The sequence below is a fragment of the Ailuropoda melanoleuca genome, chromosome 3 (assembly GCF_002007445.2).
Source record: "Ailuropoda melanoleuca isolate Jingjing chromosome 3, ASM200744v2, whole genome shotgun sequence".
Classification (NCBI taxonomy): domain Eukaryota; kingdom Metazoa; phylum Chordata; class Mammalia; order Carnivora; family Ursidae; genus Ailuropoda; species Ailuropoda melanoleuca.
Genome location: NC_048220.1, coordinates 69,037,752 through 69,054,326, shown reverse-complemented (window position 1 = coordinate 69,054,326; position 16,575 = coordinate 69,037,752). Strand labels below are relative to the sequence as shown.

At 40.0% G+C, this 16,575-nt stretch overlaps 1 protein-coding gene across 10 annotated transcripts in view; it reads right to left on the bottom strand.

Annotated features, from left to right (window-relative positions):
* Window positions 1-730: 730 nt before the first annotated feature.
* CAST (calpastatin) overlaps window positions 731-16,575 on the bottom strand; it is a 113,480-nt gene continuing 97,635 nt past the window's right edge. For 9 of the 10 annotated variants that reach the window (XM_034656534.1, XM_034656535.1, XM_034656536.1 and 6 more), the window contains 2 exons: window positions 15,603-15,608; window positions 12,966-13,025 (listed from right to left, as the gene is read on the bottom strand). In XM_034656534.1, coding sequence (XP_034512425.1) covers window positions 12,981-13,025; window positions 15,603-15,608 — 51 coding nt within the window. In that variant the 3' untranslated portion in view covers window positions 12,966-12,980. Of the gene's footprint in view, window positions 1,319-2,243; window positions 2,310-7,115; window positions 7,188-8,441; window positions 8,514-8,883; window positions 8,929-10,124; window positions 10,215-11,456; window positions 11,565-12,965; window positions 13,026-13,160; window positions 13,257-15,602; window positions 15,609-16,575 lie in introns of those variants that run through there. The other variant, XM_034656543.1, reaches the window with a different exon arrangement.

Below are 16,575 nucleotides of genomic sequence, written 5' to 3'. Positions count from 1 at the left end.
TTTGAAGAGAATTTTATGCCCCAGTATAAGCGGCTGTTCTTCTTGTTGCCCTCCCCCACCCTTAGACAGTATTGGTGATATTTAGTTTTAGTGAAGTCAGTTCAGTTCTATAAAAACTTCAAATACATGCTCGGGAAGGCTGTACTCTCTGAAACAAATTCCAAATCCGTTTGATGACATGGACCTGGTATTTTTTTCCTGCATTCAGTATCAAGAAATAAAGATGAAATTAAGTCTGTATCAGAATCCCCTCAAGGAGATCAGTGCTATGCTCATAGACAACTCATTCCAAAAGATCTGAGAAACCAAAGTTGTAGGATCTCAGGATCTAGTTCTTGAATTGCTGTGGGGGCAAAGCAGGTTTTTAACTTTGGATAGCTTTTTTTTTTTTTTTCTTCCAAGTTGAAGTCTTTGTGTTTGGTAAATCCAACTTCCCTGAAGCCAGACGGGATACAGTGCGTGGACTAAACGTGGCAATGGCTCTACGCAAATGATGGCTGCTCTGGTTACTTGTATCAAACGGAAAGCATAGCTTAACACAGGAACCCAAGTGAGTTCAAGGCATATGACTATTCTAAGGATTAGATTTTACTATTCTCAGAATTTGTTATGTGGTGACAGAGTCCGCAGTTTGCTCTTCTGCCTTGATTCAAGTCTCAGTATCTTTTGTTCTCGCTCTAAGTTGCAGAAGTCCTAACCGCTGGCAAAAAAGAGGACTGGGGGCGGCGCGTCCTGGTCTGTCCAGGTTATCTATTAATTTATTAGCAGCCCGAGAGGAGATGATGTGCCCAATGTACAACAGTTTAGGTTTGACTTATAAACATTGACCCAAAGAAATCTCAAGTACAGTTCCAAAGCCCAAGAGGAAATGGAGAAATCAGGACATTCAACCAGTGCAAAGCATTGTTTTCCAAATGCTAACAACAATGAAAGAATTAAGTGCTAACTGAAAATACTAATGAGATTTACAGGCACTGTGTGTGTAGAATTTGCAAAAGTTTGCAAAGGTTTTTCCTTTTGTGTGTTGCTTTAAGAAACTATCAAATATATCTATCTCATAGAAATATAAAGTTCCTGTCTCTCCCAACTGAAGGCATTTTTTAAAAATTCAAAGTTTATCAGTACTCAGTACAATAACACAGAGGAACCACACAAATTCGTTTTCTTTCTGGGAAAAGAATAACCAATGTTTAGGATGTCAAGATTTGACAAGTAACAAACACTGCCTAGAAGCCACCCAGAAAAATTTGCTGTTGTTCAAAGCCTTTTGTCCTTCAAAAGTCACCATCCACCAGCTGAAGATTTTATAGGGAGATACCTTGAAAGATTCAAAGGAAAAAAAAATCCAGTAAACCATCTGATACATAATTTTCTTCTTAACATTCACTAAAAGCAACAAGAAATTTCCTATACGTAAACATGAGCATGTTCTTAGAAAATCCTAGAATTTAGGAAATAGAAAACTTGTAATTTGGGTGAAAATCTTTGGAATAGTTCTAATAAGGATACCTCCCTTGTTAAAGGACATAAAAGACCACGGTGACAGAGATTAACCCAATCTAGCCTATGTTTGTATTTTCTTTAGGCTTTGGTCAGCCAGTGATCCTAAGATTTGATGGCTTAGCGTAATACCTCTTCTTCCATAAGAGGAATTATTACATAATAATTTTATAGGCGCTCAACTACATCTCAGAGATTCCCTCATCCAAATGAGTTCTTTAGTCACCATCAAGTAGAATTAAAGTACTTGACCTTGACCACTTTTGTTGATCTTAGTTTTGCAATCTTTTCTTTCACCTTTGTTCCCAAAAACCTTGTAATTTCCACTAGACCATACGGGGTACTTCCGGCCAGCCCACCATGTTGGCCTTGTGGTAACATCAGCATCATCAGAACATTTCTCTATACGATGTCACAGGCTAATTGGGCTTTGTCACACTAACCTGCAGTCACAAGCATTTGGGTTTCAAAGACTCGGCTAGACTTAGGGTCGTTTCCTTTAGGAGCTTGGCCGGATAATTTTAAAGAGCTCTTAATTATGAGTTTACTATTTTTAAACGTTCTAGTAGCAGATGATTCCATTTATTGGTTTTCAACAAATTAACCTGTAGACACTGCTAAGTACATTTCACATCAATGCTATAGAGAGAGCATGAGTGAGAAGTGGACTTCGTTCCCCGCCCCTATAACACAGGTCTGTAGAAGGTACGGGTGTCTTCATATGCAACAAATGCCCACCTTACCAAATGGTGCGGACTTTAACTTGTATTTGTTTCATCAGCTTTTAGCTTGGAAGTTTCCTCTTTTGCCTAGAAGGGAAAGTAGAACCATCACTGAACTGTTTCTTTCCTGGATTAAGTATCAAAAAGCAGATCTATCAGCAGACCCCGAAGAGGAGATGAGCTTTTCCGAATTAAAGGGTCAAAAGATGACAGGTCAACGGAGGAAAACCAGATGGGCCTTTATAAGGGTTTCCTTTTCATTTAGCCCAAACTATGAACTGTTCTCCTTCAAGTTTGTAAACTAAAAATAATCTTAGGTGATTTAAAATTTTTTTACTTTTTTTTTTTTTCTTTGAAGGCTAAGGTAATTGAAGAAAAACACAGGTGTTCCTGGGTCATATTCATTCAGTCATGAGATAAGTGCATGAGCAACTAATGATCAAATCTGGTTTCCTATATCCTTTAGGGGTTTCACTCCTTTTTGAGGTATAAATTGACAGCATNAGTGAGTTCAAGGCATATGACTATTCTAAGGATTAGATTTTACTATTCTCAGAATTTGTTATGTGGTGACAGAGTCCGCAGTTTGCTCTTCTGCCTTGATTCAAGTCTCAGTATCTTTTGTTCTCGCTCTAAGTTGCAGAAGTCCTAACCGCTGGCAAAAAAGAGGACTGGGGGCGGCGCGTCCTGGTCTGTCCAGGTTATCTATTAATTTATTAGCAGCCCGAGAGGAGATGATGTGCCCAATGTACAACAGTTTAGGTTTGACTTATAAACATTGACCCAAAGAAATCTCAAGTACAGTTCCAAAGCCCAAGAGGAAATGGAGAAATCAGGACATTCAACCAGTGCAAAGCATTGTTTTCCAAATGCTAACAACAATGAAAGAATTAAGTGCTAACTGAAAATACTAATGAGATTTACAGGCACTGTGTGTGTAGAATGTGCAAAAGTTTGCAAAGGTTTTTCCTTTTGTGTGTTGCTTTAAGAAACTATCAAATATATCTCATAGAAATATAAAGTTCCTGTCTCTCCCAACTGAAGGCATTTTTTAAAAATTCAAAGTTTATCAGTACTCAGTACAATAACACAGAGGAACCACACAAATTCGTTTTCTTTCTGGGAAAAGAATAACCAATGTTTAGGATGTCAAGATTTGACAAGTAACAAACACTGCCTAGAAGCCACCCAGAAAAATTTGCTGTTGTTCAAAGCCTTTTGTCCTTCAAAAGTCACCATCCACCAGCTGAAGATTTTATAGGGAGATACCTTGAAAGATTCAAAGGAAAAAAAAATCCAGTAAACCATCTGATACATAATTTTCTTAACATTCACTAAAAGCAACAAGAAATTTCCTATACGTAAACATGAGCATGTTCTTAGAAAATCCTAGAATTTAGGAAATAGAAAACTTGTAATTTGGGTGAAAATCTTTGGAATAGTTCTAATAAGGATACCTCCCTTGTTAAAGGACATAAAAGACCACGGTGACAGAGATTAACCCAATCTAGCCTATGTTTGTATTTTCTTTAGGCTTTGGTCAGCCAGTGATCCTAAGATTTGATGGCTTAGCGTAATACCTCTTCTTCCATAAGAGGAATTATTACATAATAATTTTATAGGCGNAGCCAGTGATCCTAAGATTTGATGGCTTAGCGTAATACCTCTTCTTCCATAAGAGGAATTATTACATAATAAGAATTTTACAGGCTCTCAACTACATCTCAGAGATTCCCTCATCCAAATGAGTTCTTTAGTCACCATCAAGTAGAATTAAAGTACTTGACCTTGACCACTTTTGTTGATCTTAGTTTTGCAATCTTTTCTTTCACCTTTGTTCCCAAAAACCTTGTAATTTCCACTAGACCATACGGGGTACTTCCGGCCAGCCCACCATGTTGGCCTTGTGGTAACATCAGCATCATCAGAACATTTCTCTATACGATGTCACAGGCTAATTGGGCTTTGTCACACTAACCTGCAGTCACAAGCATTTGGGTTTCAAAGACTCGGCTAGACTTAGGGTCGTTTCCTTTAGGAGCTTGGCCGGATAATTTTAAAGAGCTCTTAATTATGAGTTTACTATTTTTAAACGTTCTAGTAGCAGATGATTCCATTTATTGGTTTTCAACAAATTAACCTGTAGACACTGCTAAGTACATTTCACATCAATGCTATAGAGAGAGCATGAGTGAGAAGTGGACTTCGTTCCCCGCCCCTATAACACAGGGTCTGTAGAAGGTACGGGTGTCTTCATATGCAACAAATGCCCACCTTACCAAATAGTGCGGACTTTAACTTGTATTTGTTTCATCAGCTTTTAGCTTGGAAGTTTCCTCTTTTGCCTAGAAGGGAAAGCAGAACCATCACTGAACTGTTTCTTTCCTGGATTAAGTATCAAAAAGCAGATCTATCAGCAGACCCCGAAGAGGAGATGAGCTTTTCCGAATTAAAGGGTCAAAAGATGACAGGTCAACGGAGGAAAACCAGATGGGCCTTTATAAGGGTTTCCTTTTCATTTAGCCCAAACTATGAACTGTTCTCCTTCAAGTTTGTAAACTAAAAATAATCTTAGGTGATTTAAAATTTTTTTACTTTTTTTTTTTTTCTTTGAAGGCTAAGGTAATTGAAGAAAAACACAGGTGTTCCTGGGTCATATTCATTCAGTCATGAGATAAGTGCATGAGCAACTAATGATCAAATCTGGTTTCCTATATCCTTTAGGGGTTTCACTCCTTTTTGAGGTATAAATTGACAGCATCAGTTGCAAGTATGCAATGATTCAATATTTGTATAAAATTTTAACTTACATTCCCTCCAACAATGTATGAGATGCCCTTTACTCCACGTCCTCCCCAACACTCACTTCTTTTTGATAATAGGTATCCTGACAGGTGTGCGGTGATAACCTCATTGTGGTTTTGATTTGCATTCTCCTGATGCTGAGTGGTGATAAGCACATATGCGTGGGCCTGCTGGCCATCTCTACGTCGTCTTTGGAAAAATATCTATTCTGCCCACTTAAAAAAAAAACGTTGCTTGCATTTTGCTATTGAGTTTAAGTTCTTTATACATTTTGAATATTAAGCCCTTATCAGGTGTAAGAAGCTGTGGGTTTTGAGTTCTCTTTTGACTATGCGTCATGGTGCCTGGGATTGGGTTTATGGTGAGATTGTGTTCCTGTCTCCTACCTGCTTCCGTTTCGGCCACTCTCATTTGCTAGGTAAGCAGAGTCACTCACCTAGCTGTGGGCTTTTTCTCACAGGTTGTTGTTGGAATTGCACCTGTAGATTCAGCGTGTCCCCAGGACAAGGTGAGTTCAGGATCTTCCAGGTCACCACCCTGCTTCCTAGAGTTTTTATGTGGCTAGAGTATGGTTTTTAAAACTACCTTTGATTTCTCACAGTGGGGATCATAGTAATAACCCTTTAAATTGTATGTTTCTGGAATAGGAAAGAATCTAGAAGTTGTCTCATCTAACTTGCATTCCTGCCCTGAGCACAATGAGTAATTTTAATAGGAATCTTCCAATAGTTACACTCCATTAATGCCCAGCTTTAAGTTTTTATTTTTAAGTAATCTCTATACCCACCATGGGGCTTGAACTCAACCCGAGATCAAGAGTTACAACTATTGACTGAGCCAGCCAGGTGCCCCTGTAACTTACTTCTACTCGTTAGTCTTAGTTCTACTTTCTAGAGCAACATGAAAAAAGATGTACTAACAAACAGTCTTCCCTTCCAGTCGGCATCTAATGCATATTCAGGACATAAAAACCCTCAGATCGTCTCTAAATCTGTATATTACTTCCATGTCCTAAAATTTATACCAACCACACTCCCTGGCATTATCTCCATTGCAAAAAAAAAAAATTGCTACAGTTTTTACAGCACATAATCAATCAAATCGTTGACTTTTTTTATAACTGGTGATTTCCATTTAATGAAACAGTAAATGCATGTGTATTGTCAATGTGTTATACACAAATGGGAATGTGTAGAAGGCAATTTCTAGTAGTGGTATGGGTCTCTGAAGGAGGTAAGATGTAAAAGAATTCATCCTTCCCAGTATTTGCCAAAGGCTCAATCTATCACAGTGTGGACTCAGTGCCCCAAAGCCGACTACTGAAAAACCAAGTAAACTAAGGATTGATAAGGACCAGTGAACTAGCAACCAGCATGCATGCTGACTGCAGACACAGCTCAAGCAGAGGAAGCAGGAGTCACAGATGTCCGAAGGAGGTGAAAGTATGGAAGGAATTGGGCTGTACGCGTGTAAGTTGGAGATTTGCTTTTAAAGTGGTGAAAGAACTGGAACGTGCTTATAATACCAGGACGAAGAATCAAGATGAACAATCTGGAGAGAGAGGATTATTGACCCCTCAGAGAGAAGGGCCACGTCAGGGCAAGCAGGGGAGAGGGTTATCAGTAGGAAGCTGGGTAGGAGACGTTAGGGATTTTGGGCAGGGTGGCCTCAATTTTCTCTTTGAAGTTGAAGGCAAAGCTAGGTGTAGACAGATAGTGGGGGGATGTAGCTGGAAGGGAGTTTGAGGAAAGTGGGATTGGGGGAGGGGACAGGGCCCACATTGATTATGGGCTGACACAGCTCAGCAGGCATTGTGAACCTTAAAATTAGAGTGGGCTCATCCATACTTTGTGTGACAAAGGGGGGAAATGCAAGAAACTTCAATTGTGTTAAGAATGTTCATTTAGATTTCGGTAGTACCACATTCTTCTATAAGTTTCTATTTCTTTAGCAAGATATCCTCTGGGATAGATAGTGCTTAAACAATTATTTTATTCTGAATAGATTCCAGCCAGAAACTAAATGGTTAAAAGGATACATGCTACTCCATGTAACTGCTACTTTGTAGTAATATTTAGGGCTGTTTACCTTGGCAGAATCCTTTGCTTTACCTCCATTCTTGGGTACTTTGGAGCTGGGAGCAGTTCTCTTGACTTTGTCCTAAAGCAAAGGAAATGTAATGAGGCTGCTTTAATCATCAGTGCATCGAGTGTAATTAATTAATGGAAACTTTTGAACACACACAGTAATGTTTAAGGTAGAAAATAAAAAGGATTAAAAATACAGAGGAAAATGTGGGTCACACTGCTATTCTGCCACTTTCCGTGAAAAAGTTTGTTCATCAAAACAGCTTGTTTCTGTTGGTACTGGTTTTTGGGTGCCAACAAAGCGAGAACAGGCTACTCATTTTCAGTGTTATGGAAAACAAATGTAAGGAGATCATCAGAGAGCTAGAGGCAAATCTCATATAAAGTGCTGTTCACCAAAAAGGCATTACTTATCCAGGAGTCAGAAACAGGATGCTGAGGTGATCTAGAAATTAAATCACCCAGCATGGGGAAGACTGGCAAGTCAGTGACTGGGGGTGTTTAATGAGAGCAAAACAGCAGCAAACAGATCTGCAGTATTAATTCTTCTGAAAATGACAGTCAAGGGCTGAGGACACTCAATTCACTTTTCTATTTAATTTATGTAAGGGGGTGGTTATAGGTAAAAGCCCACCCACCTGTTGTACCACCTGTTTGTTTTTTTTCCATTCACCTTTAATCCCATGTTTTGAGCACCTGCCATGTCCCAGGAATTCTGCTAATGCTGACCGCAGCTGCCGCGTACAGTGCACAGCTCCCTGGTACACTACGCAGATCAAGCGTAGCCCAGAGGGCAGGAGCGGCCCTGGGCCTGGGCAGGGAGAAGCAGGAAGAGAAGTCCTCCTGAAGGAGGTGAGGGCCTGGGCCCTGAGGGAGGGATGGGGGAATCAGCTAGGAGAGGAAACCCCAGAGGGCAAGAGCCCTGAGAAGGCGCTCTGCAGGGGGGGACTGCTCTCATTTTAAATGAGCAGAGACAAAGCATTAGTGTCCACCACCAATAGAGTGGCCATCAAACATGATAGCTATGCAAATTACACAGCGACATGAAAACCACTGATGAAATAATATTAATAGGGGCTGGAACTTATATATTTAAATTTATATATAAATGTTTATTTATAAATATATATAAATTTACTTATGTTTTACATAGTTGTGTGTGTGTATATGTAATATACATACGTAAGAAGATAAATATGCCCAATAATGTTGGCAGGGGAGTATAATTATGGATTTTTTTCAAGTTCTCTGTGGCATCATTCATTCCTTCTGTGGCCTACAGCTCCGTGTAGACCTCCAAAGTCCCTATGTATGAAGAAGTATATACCTCTGTGGGTGCAGGACAGCTGTCCAAGTCGCCTGACAGGGCATCGATGGGGTCTTTTTCATCTTCAGGTTTCTGAGAGATTAACAGAAATCACCCTCAGTGAAGGAGCACAAGACAAAACTACTGTAAGGGACATTTTCCCACATTATAAAAAGAAGGGATCCTGCTGCCGTTCTTTTCCTAAATTAGAACATGAAAATCCTTACAGCTTTACTTTCTTCCCTTTTGTACAAATTTGCTTAGTATTCAGAGCCTCACTTGTTCAATCTGAAAAATGGGTCTCAATGTGCTCTTGTGAGGGCTAAAAGAGAGAAATCACACACACCCACTCATCTTCGCATCATACCATTTCAATACATTTCAGATTTCTAAAAAGCAAAATAAAGTTCAGCTAGAATGAAAAAAACCTTTGTTTAAGAGAACATGCTGCTGGGGCATTTACCTTGGAGTCCTTGGGTTTCTTGGCAGGTGGCTTTGCTGGTTTGCCCTTAAAAACAAGGCAGGTTATTGGTTAAACCTAGATCTTTGTGAAGTCTTCCTGAGGTGTCGTCAGTAATTGGAGACTCTATGAGCTGAGGCCAAGCCTGAGATGCGCAGTAAGTGAGACAGCTCGTGTCTGGTCGTGCACGCGAAGGAAACAATTATTTAGCAAACCTCCTGCCACCACGTGTTAGAATATTACAAAAAGTAACTTGTGTTTTCCTGTCTTATGTATAAAAGCTATCCTACGTTGGAAGGATGTGAGGGGCTGGCATGGCGTGCAGTTTATTTTTCTTTCCAGGACTACAAGTATAACTCAACAGGGCCTTTACCCATCTGCACAGGCAAGGGCATTAAAGAATCCCTTTCCCCCAGAATACAAGCAGGGTCGGGCAGCCCTATCACAGCAGGGAGGTTTCTAGCAGGATGCAGAACTGCTATCTTCAGGAATACGGAATGCAAGCAAGGAGAATTGATTTCTCTAAGAGACACCTAAGTCAGAGACACTTCAAGTCAGGGAGCCCTCAAACCCCACCAAACGAATCAGTACAGAAGGGGGAGGCATTTCTAATTTAGGCTTCCTTGCTTCTCTCTCAACGGGCCTGGAAAGGGTTATTTATCATCTCACTGACTTGCAACAAGGAGCCAAAAGGGACGGGCACAGGCCCAGCTGACCTAAGGAAAACTGGTTTCATTTAGAAACAGCTGAGTATATTTAGATCGAGCAAGAGGACTTGGGACTGGGAATATGGTTTTGCCTGTCTCTACTCGGAACAGTGCTGCTGGGGGTACAGAGAAATAAAGGAAGACCCCAAGTTGCACAGGGGCCTTATTTGCCCTATGAATTAGTCCAGTACCAGCTCCTTTGTCTGCTTCAGGCAGGATTACAACTATCATTTTTTATAGACGTTTCTTGCAAAGACAGTTCATCTGTGCACATGCCTTGGAATCTTACACGCCAGTGAGTGACCGAACGCTATTCAACTCTGTGCACGCCACAGTGCCCAGGACAGCGGACATCAAATGATATGGGCTCGAATGTTCAGAATCCTAGATAACCTGCTCAGGAGAGACATTAGCAGCACTCTTTCCTGTGACAGTTTTATGCTATTGTGCAAATGCAGCCCCTCGTCCCTGCAAGGGAGATCTGAATTTAAGCAGCTTTGTGGTATATATCCAACCTTGACCTCTGCCCTCATTTACCTCATCATCATCCAAGAGGTGTCTGTATTCAGGGGGGATGGTGTCATCTCTTTCTCCCAGCTTGTCTCTGTGTTCGGCTTTAGCTCTTTCCTGTAAACACGGAATGGACAGAATATCGGCTCCTTCACTTAGACAATACTTTGTAAAATGCAGCGTTCAACCTTTATTCTACTTTCCTGAGACAGTCTTTTTATTCTCTAACAATAAAACGGATAACTTCAACTGACAGTGACTTGATGAAAAAAGAGGGAACCTACGTGCTTCCGCACGTGTGGATTTCTACCTGTATTTTAAGATAAATGAAATCTTTATCCTTAGAAACCATGGAAGGAGAGAAAACCCAAGGGTATAAACTATCATTTGTCTTTATGCGTTTCACTTTTTAAATAAAAAGATCAAGTCACTGTCCTTCGATATTTAGAGCTGAAGAGCAACCCTGAAGGACCAGCGTGCAGCCGGCCTGCGCGAGCGTGCTGACGGCTCGAGTCGCGGGGGAGGAAGCAGCTGCTACACCTCCCTGTGTCCTCACCTCACGGGACACGTCTGTCACGGATTCGGTGACATTCACTCCCCAGCCCCCCTGGAGGGAGGGGGGAACAGGCTGTATTTTTCTGCATCATTTCATTTCTCAAATACAGGTCAAGTTCACATCAATGGTCCTATAACAGAACGAAGACCTAAGGGTCCTCTGAAATGCCCTGGGACATGGATCTGGCTGGTCCCTTAGTTCCAGGTTCCGAGCTAAACAGATCACGTAGTGCTGGAGACTGCTGGCGCGGATAAGCGCTTGCTGACGTGCCCGCAGGCGTGCGCAGCTGACCGTGTGTGCCTTGCGGACACGCCTCTGCTCAGTGCTGACGCCCGCCCAACGCTTCATTGAGGGGTTTGTGTGCAGAGTTGTGACGGCGCAGGAGGCTCCTAGGGGGACCTCTGCCCCTACATGCACAGAATACGTCACCCTCAAAAATGTGGGTCATATGTATGATAGATGCTTGTTACCAGATAAAACCAAGAAAAGTTAATGGGGGAAGAGAACGTAAGAAAAGCAGAGCTGTACTTTTCCATCAAAACTGAGTCTGGTCTCAAACAGGACATCTGCCTGAGCGTGCACTAGAACAGTCTTCACTGAGGCCAAAAGTTCAACAGACTAAGGTCACCCAACTGTTCACTAAAACTCCAAAGCCAAAAGTGCTTTTTTTTAATGTGCATAGGATACCCTATGCTATAAAAACCTTAAATTTCATACATATATTTCACATATATATTTCATATATATTTCACATATATATTTCATATATATATTTAATATATATATATATATATTTTTTTTACCTTGACCTTATCTTCTATTGGTTTGTTGTCATCTGGATCAGGCTGCCTTTGTCCTAGACTGTCAGAAAGTTGATCCAAGGCATCGTCCAGTTCTTTGTCGTCACTCTGCTGAAAAGTCCATCGGAATTAGTCACTGGTTAGCCAAATCAGGTCCTCTTGGAATGCAGCCCTGACAAGGCCACTAAGAGTTCCATAAACTCAAGAGATTTTCAGCTGGGAGACGGGCAGGCCCTTGGGTGGCACTCCTTCTCTTCCCTGTCCACACTTCCATGGGCCTGTCTCCCCTACCTTACCCCCGGATGCTTCTCTCTCCTAAAATAGAAAAAAAATAGGCCCTTCCAGAAAACAGGGGATTCCTGGCCCGATGTGTTGGAAAATGTGCGTCCTATGCATTTAGTGTATACAACACTCCTGGTGATGGTCTGATGTCCCAGGAAAGAAAACACATGAATTATGAGAGCTTATTTTCTGATTCCCACATGTATGCATTTAAGTAAAGATTTACAAAGAGTTGGAGTGATGTCTTCATACAAATTATTAACCGAAACTAGACTTTCTGATGGGAAACGGGATGGGAAAGGTGTCATCCTAAAACACACTTGTGAAAGGCATACGGGCTCAGGACAGAGCCCTCACGTGAGTCCTAAAAACTGAAGGGTAAAGGGCAGCCTGGGTCATTAATGATTCTCCCTTTCTGTGCACGGCCACTTCCGTCCTTGCGGGCAGACAGACACAGACATGGCATTTTCCTGGTTTTAAGTGCTTCGTGGAAGCCCAGGATTAGAGCTGATCGGAATGGAGCTACCCACGGCTGAGTCTGGGCTTTGTCATTTGGGCCTCTGGATATTTTCAGATGATCCGGAGGCTGACCCAACAGGATGAAAATTCGCTCAGAATCTCAGACTACAGCACGAAGTCAGCTTTGACGCTACATCAGAAGGAAAGGAAGCGTAGCTGACTTCACTAAAGCTGCTTCTTCTCCGTCTAGCAAATGAGCCACTCGTTCTCATCCAAAGGGAGAGGGGGATCTGGGTTAGGGCGATCTTTCTGATGTGGTGTGGTCTCCACGCCTCGATCATGTATAATTTGGTACTGTGCAGAAAATTAATCAAGGAAGTCTGGAAAAGCTTTGGTCCCACAGTCTTGCCTCAGAACATGTAAATAATTAAAACAATACTGATGCTGAGGTTTTTGAATCGCTACCATGAAAATGACAAAGTTTTCCTGGTATGAATGGGAGAAAAACTGCTCTGACATGACATATTTGAATTTTTACGAGGAAGAGCTCACACACTGAACAATTCCATAAAATAAACTTGAGATTCAATAATGGGCAGTATTTATAGCTGTGTCAGGAAAAATATAAAGGAGGAGAAAATAATCAGGAAAGCTGAAGAGTTTGTCAAATCTAGTAATTCGAATATACACGCAAGGCACACTCCTGCTCTTTCATTTCCAGGAAAGCAACAGTAACAGCAAGCTCCCGGACTATGTGTGAAGCACTTCGTAAACAGTGTCATTTAATTACTCCAGATACTCTGCCATTTCCCCAAATCGCCAGTCTTCACTCTCCTCAAACCAAAGGTGCTTTATCTTCCGAATGGTTTTGTGTATTTTCATTTAATCTAAGGCAAGCGCCCTATTTTCTTGTTGCTGAATCTTTCAGCTGCTGTAAAAGCCTATTTCCAAGATGCTGCTTACCACACTGCCAGGGGGTGGGCCGGCAGAGTGCGTGGCCGGAGCTGGGGTCTGCGAAACCACTTCGGAGATGACAGCAGAGAGCTTAGCGTCTTCAAATTCCTTTTGTTAAAAAGAAAAAATAAAAAAGAAATATACACACACACACACACATTACATTTCACATACACGTGTCAGTAATATGTTGTATACGAAACCATGCCTGCAGTGCCATCATTTACATACTTTTTTTTTTTAAAGATTTTAAGGAATCTCTACACCCAACGTGGGGCCTGAACTCACAACCTCAAGATCAAGAGTCACAGCTCCACCGACTGAGCCAGCCAGGCGCCCCTTAAATACAATTTTAATACACCTTTATTACTGTTTATTCTCTTCATCTGCATGCGTGCAAAGTAACACGTCATCTTAAAAGCTATTCTGATTCTACTTCCTCCTCCAGAGTTGCAGTTCTCACCATCTCCTAATTCCTCCTGATATTATGCCAAGTGTTCAAAAATCGAATGACTTAGAGTTGCATGGTCTGGTTACAAATTTTCGGGGTACATTTCGGTTGTTTGCAGTTTTTCAGCTTTCGTCTTTATAATGAGTTGCTCTTTGTAAGTTCTAGACTGGTTCTTTTTATGGTGTTGGCTCTATCTTGCCAAATTGCCCTCCCTCTCCAGAGCTGCTAGAAATTCATACTGTGAAAAGCAATGAATGAGCATGCTTGCTTTCTGCGGCCTCCCTAGCCTCAATTAGATGTTTGTTACATATTTTTGCTTCTGATACAAGGTGTATAATGATGTCCCAGTGTTGCTTTATACCTGGTATATGCCCTGCGGTTTCAGTGTTATTTTTTCTTAATGTTAAATAGTATATTATTCCAGAATCTTGCTGAAATAATGATGTATTCTCCTTTAAAAAATATACTAAATCTTTTATGTTCGTTTCTCAATTTTTTCCGTTCATCTATACCTTTGCATTCGGAATCAGAATTGAATTTATTATTATCATATAAATCAAACCATATGTTTAGTTGAGTTCATCTCTCCTAAAAATACTGAAAATGCTTTTCAGTATTTTTTCGGGTTTTTATGCATTTGCTTTAGCTTTTCGAACATACTTTAGAATAATTCTGAGTTATATAAATTGCTACTTTAAGTTAAAAAACTGGCTTATAAAATAACTGTAGAGATTTGTCATGATTCTTTTAAGACACGGAGTCAAGCTACCTTAGATATTTTAATTTCCTCATGTTCTCATTTTACTGTTCATCTACTGCTCTTTTCTTTAATGTCTGACGTCTCACACTAACTGTATTTTCCAAAATCATCTGTTACTGATGTCCACAGCATGCACAATGCTATCTACAAATGTGGTATCTACAACTAGGGATATCTACAAATGCATAAATGTCCCCTTTTCATATTTGTCATTTCTTTTTCATGTGTTGTTACTGATTCTTTATACACCATTAAGCAGAAATGACAGTAAATCAACTTCTTATACTTTGTTTCTAAAGGAAATGCCTCTAGCTTAATTCTGAATATTTGATTCTTGAAGTTAAATAGATACTCTTTAATACATTAAGGGATTGTCTACTTTTTAAAGGTTTTTATTTAAAATATGAATGCATGGGAAATTTGAAATACATCTTTTATATGGACATAACTGATTGTTCCTCTTTGATACACTACTATGCTATATGGATTTCCCCAACATTAAATAAATCTTGAATTTCTGACAGCAGTAAATAATTACTTTAATAATTCTATATTGTTAAAAATTATACATGTACAGATTTAAGTGACTTTAGTTAATAATGCTATATTAGTCGAGTTTTAAGATTAAGACCATCATTATTTGTGGAAGCAACTACGTAGGCCATGTTTTTGAGAACATATTTATGTCACACGGGACTATCTGGTGTTAAACACTTACGACTCAATTTTAAACTTCTCTTGGAAGCAAACTTTGAGAACAGTTTTAATCTCTTCAGTTTTTCTTCTGCTTAGATGCTATGAATTTTGTATGTTATATTTTGTTTAAAAAAAGTATTGCACATAGTGGTTAGATCTCATTTTAAAATTAAGTTTTGGGGACACCTGAGTGGCTCAGTCGGTTAAGCATCTGCCTTCGGCTCAAGTCATGATCCCAGGGTCCTGGGACTGAGTGCCCCATCGGGCTCCTTGCTCAGCGGGGAGCCTGTTTCTCCCTCTGCCAGCACCAACCCCCGCTTTGGCAAATAAATAAAATCTTTTTAAAAATTACTAAAATTAAGTTCTATTGGTAAGATTCCTATTATTTCTGCCAATGTTTTATAAAACATTAATAACCAACTTGATTCTTACACTCATTTATGTTCTCATTTTAAAATCTAATCACATTTTATTTGTAAGACTTTTTTTTTTCTCTTTTACAGCTGTTGGTATCTTATAAAACTTTAGTTATTTCAAATCAAGCAACCATGGGACAGTTTAGTCTCAGGCTGTGATTTTCATCTCCTACTATACTTGACTGCTACTTTCCTTTGGGTGGTTACTTTATAATAGCTTATTTAAATGTAAAATAATAACTCATTTATAATAGTTTTATAATAGCCTAAATTTGAAATTCAAAATCCAATAAACCTTTGGTTAATCAGATTTCTCTTTTCCTCCATTACTGATGAAGGGATTTATGATAATGTATCTCATGAATATTGTTTTGGCTGCTTATCAACGATTTTGATTTGCAAATGTCTTATACTTGATTTTTTTAATAGTGTCTTCAGAATTTCTATTTATGAGAGAGAGAGAGAGAGAGAGAGAGAGAGAGCGTGCACAAGTAGGGGAGCAGCAGTGGGAGAGGGAGAAGCAGGCTCCCAGCTGAGCAGGGCGACCAACACAGGGTTCAGGTGCCCCTAAATTTCTCCTTTTAAATAGAATTTCTATTTCATTGTTATCAAAGAACATGGAATGCACAGTAGGCACTCCTTTATATTTGAATATTAACAACGAGTCAGAATATGGTACTTTCCTCCAAAGTTCTTGGGACTTTCCCCCAAATAATTTTCTACTTTGACCTTCTGACTTAACATAACTGGTTATTTCTACTTCGTTCATGACAGACACTAATAAATTTTCCCTTTGCCAGATTAATTTTCCAATATTATAATTTTTTTAAAAAAAGGGCTATTTTATTTCTAGTCATTTCACTGCTATACATCTTCTTGGGTGGGTATAAATTCATTGTCACATTTTCTTTGAATTTTTAAAAGAAAAACCCTAACTATTATAGTAATAATACAAACAGTATGAGGAAAGGAATTAAGGTTGACTCCCCCTAACTTGGTGTTTTGCATCACTATAACAATATGATTCCTTGGGGCGCCTGGGTGGCACAGCGGTTGAGCGCCTGCCTTCGGCTCAGGGCGTGATCCCGGCGTTGTGGGATCGAG